This window comes from Triticum aestivum, chromosome 7B (assembly GCF_018294505.1).
Source record: "Triticum aestivum cultivar Chinese Spring chromosome 7B, IWGSC CS RefSeq v2.1, whole genome shotgun sequence".
Classification (NCBI taxonomy): domain Eukaryota; kingdom Viridiplantae; phylum Streptophyta; class Magnoliopsida; order Poales; family Poaceae; genus Triticum; species Triticum aestivum.
In genome coordinates this window covers 236,016,379-236,023,648 of record NC_057813.1, presented here as the reverse complement: position 1 = coordinate 236,023,648, position 7,270 = coordinate 236,016,379, and the positions used below count along the sequence as shown (strand labels likewise).

Here is a 7,270-nt window from a genome sequence, read left to right as displayed (position 1 = left end):
CTTACAGACGCCTTAAAAACATAGGCGGAGAGGTGCATGTTCAGATGGATGTGTGGCCACACAATGAAGGATCGAGTCCGAAATGATGATATAAGGGATAGAGTTGGGGTAGCACCAATTGAAGAGAAGCTTGTCCAGCATCATCTGAGATGGTTTGGGCATATTCAGTGCAGGCCAGTGCATAGCGGACGGCTAAAGCGTGCTGATTATATCAAGAGAGGTCGGGGTAGACCAAAGTTGACATGGGAGGAGTCCGTAAAGAGAGATCTGAAGGACTGGAAGTTCACGAAAGAACTAGCCATGGGCAGGGGTGCATGGAAGCTAGCTATCCATGTGCCAGAACCATGAGTTGGTTGCGGAAAAGGCTTTGTTGTTGTTGTTGTTGGAGTTAGTAATTTAGTCATGTAACCAACAAATCAGGGCACGTCTTTGTTGTTGTCTTGCATTAATTGCCATCTTAATTAAACAAAGTTATCACGCGAGAATATAGTGTGTCGGTGTATTTATTCCAGTTATGTGAGCTCAAGATGAGTGCAAAGTGAAAGGGGGGAGGGCTATAAAGCTTTGAAGATAACTTTTATATGAGACTGTACAGTTTTGGATATCAAGGCAGCATGTCAAATTCAAAGGTTGATTAACATATTCACTTCCAATATTGCACTGAGCAACAAAAAGATAAACATAGGGAAATAATTGCATGGTTATATCAGACATCTAAACAAACATAAATTTGGCTAATGCATATGATTTTCTACACTGCTTGATTATACTATGTCTCATGGAATCTGCTTCATAGTACAAGGAACTCCTACTACTGCAATTTTTTATTTTTTTGAAATGATTACTGCAATCTATCTACTTTAAGTTACAGGTAGACATACGTGCCCAAAGACACAAGAATTCTAGCAGTGGAGAACTTCATCGCCAGCCTTATTATTATATATCCACCCTTCACATTATGCTAAGATCCTCAGCAGCAGATACAATTCGAGACATTTGACGTGAACAATGAACAAAATAGCTTGGAAAAAAATGGAAAGCAGATTTCAGGTATCAACTAGATAATTGGGCAATACCTATCTTTTCTTTGGCTCATGGCAGGTGTCAGAGAAATATATCGATGTTGTAAAAGAGCTGGAAGAACTGTTTCTACATAATCAAAATGTCCTTTCTGTTTTCGGCAATCGACCTTAAATGGCTCTTTCAACGATATCTCCTCGGGCATATCCTTGACCACCTCCACATAACCTCTAGTTTGCTCAATGAAGTGATCAACATCAAACACGTCTGCAAAACCACTGACAAAGCATTCCGATAAGCACATGATTAGTTTGAACAGAAGTGCACTACATAGCAACAACAGTAGAAGCCTTCGTTTCCCCCCAAGTGACTCCAGTACCTAGACTCGTTCCAGTATGCAGCAACCTCAAACTTGGGCAGAACCATTGTGGCGTTCAGAAGACGTGCAACCGCAATTCCATCGCACAGCTGCAGAACAATTGCACCAGAGGCCAGAATAATTACAACCGAGGAGCTCGTAACAAAGCCAATCGACAACGCACACCACTGCACAACATTCTATACAATGCGACCTAAGCTTCATATGATCCCATTATTGACTCCACGAGCCTATACTTGTCACTTGTGCATCCAGTGCATGGCCAAATGATCCAAGTTTAACACTACATAAGAAAAGGAAGTCTTACTCCATTACAAGGAGGATAAACCAAGTTTAACATACATCGCGCCGCAGCTGGTTGAGGCCGCCGTAGCAATCTATCCTGATGTAGCCATTCCTCGTCGACGGAGCTGCTGAAGGAGAGCGGGGATAGAAACCAATCATCACCGCAACTCAAGCTAATCCTAAACTCTGACCGAAAACCACGAAGCACACAAGGCCTCACCGGGCATTGCCGTCTGCCACCACTCGCACGGCCGCCACTCCGCCAAACGCCGCTGCTCCCATATGAGCCGCGACCCTGACGGCGAATGCTCCCTGCGGGAAAACCCAATGCGGGGGATCTGTAACTTCCAGGAAGAGTCCAGAAGAACCTGATATGCCAGGTCGGGGCGGGGCGCGTACCTGGAGGCTGGTAGGGCGAAGAAGGATGGGGATGAGCGCGGAGAGGCGAGGAAGAAGAAGAGGGCGGCGGCGAGGAAGAGGGCCGGGAGAAGGAGGCGTATGTGGTGGTGGGCCCACCACGACGACGCGGTCGACCACATGACCGCCGCCGACGCCGCTACCTACGAGAAGCACTGGATCTGATCGCCGGCGGCGACGCGGCGTCACCGCGAGCACGGAAGTACGACCTGTCAGCCAGAATGTAGGTCCCACCTGTAAATCAGGGACCACCTGTCATGGATGGTTATCCAGATCGAGAGGTGGCGTGCGGAAATGGAGTAGGGCGGTGGTCCAACAGAAACAGCGTTAACTTCCTGAAAATGGAACGCAGGCCCGCTGCGTCAGCCCCACATGTCGGGGTCACGAAGTACATCATGAAGGTGGATGACGCGAAGGGCTTATCTGCAAAACGACACGCACTACCCTTTTTTTCGCCTGCGGCGAGATCTCCGACTGCCACAAAAGCGAAGGTCTCCTCCGCCCGAATCGAAGCCGTCGTCTCGAACTCCGTCCGGAGCCCACACCCACAACCTGACGCCCATCCCCACCCACCCACACGCGACGCGAAGCTGGCGCGGGAGGCGGCCGACGCGAGCGCCCGCAAGCGCAAGGCGGCGGACGGCGGCGACACCGGCGCCGCGGCACCGGCCCCCGAGGACGCGGCCATGGGCGACGCGCCCCCGCCGGCCCCCGCGCCGCCCGTCGAGGGGGGAGGAAGCGATGGGGCCGGGCCTGACCCTAACTCGCACCGGTTGAGCCCGGAGACCGTGTCGGTGGAGCTCTCCATGGGCGGGGACTACTACCACGCCTGCTGCGGCGACCCCGACCCCGACCCCAAGCCCGAGGGACCCCAGGTACCGTACATCGGTAACAAGGTGAGGCATCTCCACTCCTCTCTCACTCTCACTCTACGTCGCTATAGGTCTGTCGTTTGTTCATCCTCGTGGTATACTTGGCCGGGATCATCACACATTCACACTTGGTGTTGCCACTCTGGTGCCCATTTTTGGCCGAGACCTTTTGTTGATTCGATCCTATTGGTCCAGCAGTATGCGAATGTTGGTTCTGGTAACTATTGTCCTGGAATTTAGTTTCGTTGGCCAATTGTCGTTTGAAATGGCTAAGGTTGGATACACGGGGAGCAATTCATGTTCTGTTATAGGATCAAGGGTTTATTATGGCTGGCCGAGCCCTTTGTTTAATCTTCTGGTGTGCAGTACAGTAGGTAACAGACTGAGCGAGTTTGTTCAAGCTTGTCAATGTAGGAATAGCCTATGAAAAGTTAAGGGCAACTCGGCACTCAAACTGGAGAACAAAATTTGGTTCTACTTTACCTCAGAAGTTGAGCCTAGTCTATGCCAGGGTTTCTCTAAAATGTGCTGTTATGCTTGAAGTTTGAAGTTCAAAAATGACATGACAGAAAGCCATATGAGATGTTGTGGAGCGACATCCACGCAGTTTTCATGTCAAATGAAATAACATCTTATTCTCTTCATTTCGGTCAACTAGTTGGATATCTCAAGTGCATTTGGCGGTACTTGTGAATTCAAATGCTATTTAACGTACTGTTATGGTTATCTGTATATTTATGGTGTTGATTTTGTTCTGCTGCTTTTGTTTTGCCTTCCATATTAATTACTGTTGTATCTTATCAACTTGTTTATCTGACTGGCATCTTCTGAATCTTGCAGGAACCTCTCTCCGCCTTAGCAGCAGAGTTCCAGTCTGGCAGCCCCATTTTACAGGAGAAAATAAAGGTTGTTGTTCGTTTGCTTGTTCTGATACATGATAACTGTATTATTTTTCTTCATCCAGTGTGCCATTTTTATGGTGCTTCAGTTTGTTCCATAAGTTTTCTTGCTTAACCTGCAGTTGCTTGGTGAACAATATGATGCTTTAAGACGAACACGAGGAGATGGAAACTGCTTTTATCGAAGCTTTATGTTCTCCTACCTGGTAGTATTTGTGGTGTTGGTTTTCACTCAAAGTACATCTGTTCATAATTTGACGATTGTTTGGTTTGCTGCTAGGAACATATCCTTGAGACACAAGATAGAGCTGAGGTTGAGCGCATCCTAAAAAACATTGAACAGTGCAAGAAGACACTTTCGGGTCTTGGATACATTGAATTCACTTTTGAAGACTTCTTCTCTGTAAGTCTATGCAATGTTTGCTTTTTGCATCTCTCCTTAGTTGCCCCATTCTGTATCACTTTTTGCTCCACTCCATCTGATCTTCCTCACTTGAATAGCTTTTAGATGTGCCCCTTCTGTCTATGTGCACTTGTTTGCAATTCCTTCTATGCGTCTCTGGGGAATTTGCTAGATGACTCGTTGGTAATCAGGAACTTGCGGGTTTTTTTCTGTAATGAAAAATAAAGTAAATGCCTGCCTGTAACTCCTGTGCACTGTTAACTGTCACAACTGTTGATCTAAGTAAGCATACTGCACACCTTTTCTTCAATCCCTTGATGAATGCATTGGTTTGTTGCTCTTTATGAGTAAAGTCCGCTGAGATATATACAGTATTCTTAGTTGTTAATAACTAAATATTATACACTGTCTTTCTGAATGCCATGCATTGTGCCCAGCGAAATGGTCTTTATTATGTTTTATGGTTTTGTTGGGAGCTCTGTTGGTATATGATATGCATTGGTTGAAAATGATGGGTAAGTAGAGATGCTCATATCGAAGAACTTGAGCCTTGCCGATTAATCTGTATTTGAAAAATAGAATTATTGTTTTGTTAAATACTCCCTGGACTCATAATTTGCCTCCTTAGTCCTTGCTGAATATTTTTCTCCATTGTTATCCTCAGATGTTCATTGAGGAGCTGCAAAATGTTCTGCAGGGGCATGAAACTTCTATTGGGTAAATATTCTATAGTTGTGTTTGTCTCCTTAAGGCATAATCTCATATGAACAAAAGGAAATAAGTGTTGTTGGAAGAGGCATTTTTTAACTGTTCACATTGTATGGCATGGCCATTATCAGAGTTTTGCTTTTGTGGTGAATCTGTTTTGTTTTCTTGTATCCTTAGGCCTGAAGAACTTCTAGAAAGAACCAGGGATCAAACGACTTCTGATTATGGTTTGTACAATCAGATATTTATGATGTATCTTTCTTGACTATGATAACACTATTTTCTTATTGTGTCTTCTTTAGTTGTCATGTTCTTTAGGTTTGTTACCTCTGGTGAAATTCAAAGGAGGGCTGAGTTCTTTGAACCATTTATTTCTGGCTTGACAAATTCGACCGTGGCTCAGGTTAGCTTCTTTGCTTTGTTCTTGTATGCAACATTGGGTCGTGGGAACATAGACATTGTACCAGTAGTCATGTATATACCCCTTGTCAACATGTAATGCACTGTCCTGTTTGTCGTGTAAGTCTATTTGATTGGGAGTTGTCGTTTTGCATTGCATGTGAATTGTGGAAATCAAGAGTGTTCTTGCAATAGTTTCACTCCATGCCCCAGCCTTAAATGCTGCTAAACAGGTTGACTGGTGAGATTATAGTATGCCATTTAGTATGGGTTTTTAACCATTAGTTAGGTATGGTGCCTTGGTTTGTGTTCGTAGGCAGTATTCCTACAGGAGTACAGGGCCAGTTTCCTTTAGAATTATTACACAAAGCTAACACTAGATATCATGTGAGTAGGATAGATTAGCAGCTCTGTAAGCAGTGGACTATTCTTCGAGGGATAGGCCTCTGTGATGAGGAATTTCGGAGGATTTTATTCCTTACGAATATTTCATCTGGAGCCTTTTGATTTGGAGGATTGGTAACCATCAGAATTTTTCCTATGGACTATTTTGCATTCAGTTCCAAAAGAATTTTCCCTTTGTTTATAAGACAACTATGGCAAACACCTAAGCTTTCGAGAAAGTTCATGTTCTTATCCTGTGGTGCAGCCGAACAACTTCTACTTTGTGCCAGCATTTGAATTCCTGTAGAATTTAACTTCCCATAATGTATTATCCTATCTTTTCCTATTCCATGGTTTTAGCCATGTTAGGACAAGAGATAATGTATTCACCTGTGTTTGTGTGGTGCTATCCTACATGTTTTAATTAAACTTCAGTTAAGTTGTCTGCTGTCCATAGATATGCAGTCGAGGGACTGACCCTGATTTGTAAATCGCATTGCAGTTTTGCAAGTCTTCTGTGGAGCCAATGGGCGAGGAAAGCGACCATGTGCACATTATTGCTCTGTCAGATGCGTTAGGGGTGCCAATCCGCGTGATGTACCTAGACCGAAGCTCTTGTGACACAGGCAATCTAAGCGTGAACCACCATGATTTCATCCCTGCAACCAATTCCTCTGAAGGTGATGCTGCAATGGGATTAAATCCGGCTGAGGAGAAACCTTACATTACTCTGCTCTACCGGCCTGGTCACTATGATATTCTCTACCCAAAGTGATCTCTGGCTGATGAAACACCAAGGTTGATTTTTCCCATGAATTCAGGTTGAGAAAACGTTGTCTAGAACCGTGTAGTTGTGTTGCTCCTGCATGCTGCCAAAGGCGGCCTTACAAGAGGGAACTTGTGTGTTCTTGGGGCGTAATCATAGCATGCTTTACTTGTCACTGCCCTCAAATTCGAAGTTTTCCTTGTTGTAAGTGTGCTCTAGCACAACGATTTAACATTGTGGTTGACTGTTGAGAAGACCTCTGGATATCGTGACTAATCGTGGTTCTTGTTTTTCCTTGAATTATTTACTCCTCTGCATCGTAATGCTTCATCTCAGCAATCAGTTTCTTTTGTTCATAACTCATTGAATTGGGACATGCTCCAGGTTGATGCCTGGGTGCTGTCCATTATCTCATTAGCATGTACTACCTCTCTGTTCCTAAATATAAGACATTTTGGCAGTTTAAATTGAACTCCCAGAACGTCTTATATTTGGGAACAGAAGGTGTACATAGGAAGGGATGTCATCTTGACCATGAAATCGCTAGTTTTCATGTTTGTTTCTACACGATGGACATTTCTAGAATTGGTGATATCTTTGCAAGCAGGTGCAAGAGTCCGTCGACCACCTTCTCTTCAAGTGTAGGTTCATGGTCAGAGTTTGGGGCATGATCAAGGCATGGCTGCAGCTTGATCACCTTGACACCTCTTCCTGGCACCTCTTTTGGTCCACTAAGGA

The 7,270-nt window shown here is 44.8% G+C and overlaps 2 protein-coding genes across 5 annotated transcripts in view; one reads left to right on the top strand and one right to left on the bottom strand.

Moving 5' to 3' along the window:
- The window catches only part of LOC123161117 (O-fucosyltransferase 13), a 4,624-nt gene extending 2,000 nt beyond the window's left edge, over positions 1 to 2,624 (bottom strand). Inside the window, exons 1-5 of one of the 4 annotated variants that reach the window (XM_044578968.1) lie at positions 2,084 to 2,624; positions 1,905 to 1,996; positions 1,742 to 1,809; positions 1,400 to 1,488; positions 1,077 to 1,298 (exon numbers count right to left, since the gene is read on the bottom strand). In XM_044578968.1, the coding sequence (XP_044434903.1) occupies positions 1,077 to 1,298; positions 1,400 to 1,488; positions 1,742 to 1,809; positions 1,905 to 1,996; positions 2,084 to 2,223 (611 nt within the window). In that variant the 5' untranslated portion in view covers positions 2,224 to 2,624. Of the gene's footprint in view, positions 1 to 1,076; positions 1,299 to 1,399; positions 1,489 to 1,706; positions 1,813 to 1,904; positions 1,997 to 2,083 lie in introns of all 4 variants that reach the window. The other 3 variants (XM_044578967.1, XM_044578969.1, XM_044578970.1) reach the window with 3 other exon arrangements.
- LOC123161118 (OVARIAN TUMOR DOMAIN-containing deubiquitinating enzyme 1) lies at positions 2,495 to 6,832 on the top strand. The gene is made up of 8 exons (XM_044578971.1): positions 2,495 to 2,997; positions 3,814 to 3,879; positions 3,995 to 4,078; positions 4,153 to 4,275; positions 4,940 to 4,992; positions 5,161 to 5,210; positions 5,286 to 5,386; positions 6,269 to 6,832. Exons 1-8 carry the CDS (start codon positions 2,497 to 2,499, stop codon positions 6,539 to 6,541), a joined length of 1,251 nt encoding a protein of 416 aa, XP_044434906.1. The 5' UTR covers positions 2,495 to 2,496; the 3' UTR covers positions 6,542 to 6,832.
- Positions 6,833 to 7,270: the final 438 nt, after the last annotated feature.

Bases quoted from the DNA above. Each gene is read 5' to 3' on its own strand.
- LOC123161118 (XM_044578971.1), top strand. From the start codon at position 2,497: ATGAAGGTGGATGACGCGAAGGGCTTATCTGCAAAACGACACGCACTA. The intron at 4,276-4,939 runs GTAAGTCTATGC...TGTTATCCTCAG, and splicing joins CTTTTGAAGACTTCTTCTCT to ATGTTCATTGAGGAGCTGCA. The intron at 5,211-5,285 runs GTTTGTACAATC...TGTCTTCTTTAG, and splicing joins TCAAACGACTTCTGATTATG to TTGTCATGTTCTTTAGGTTT.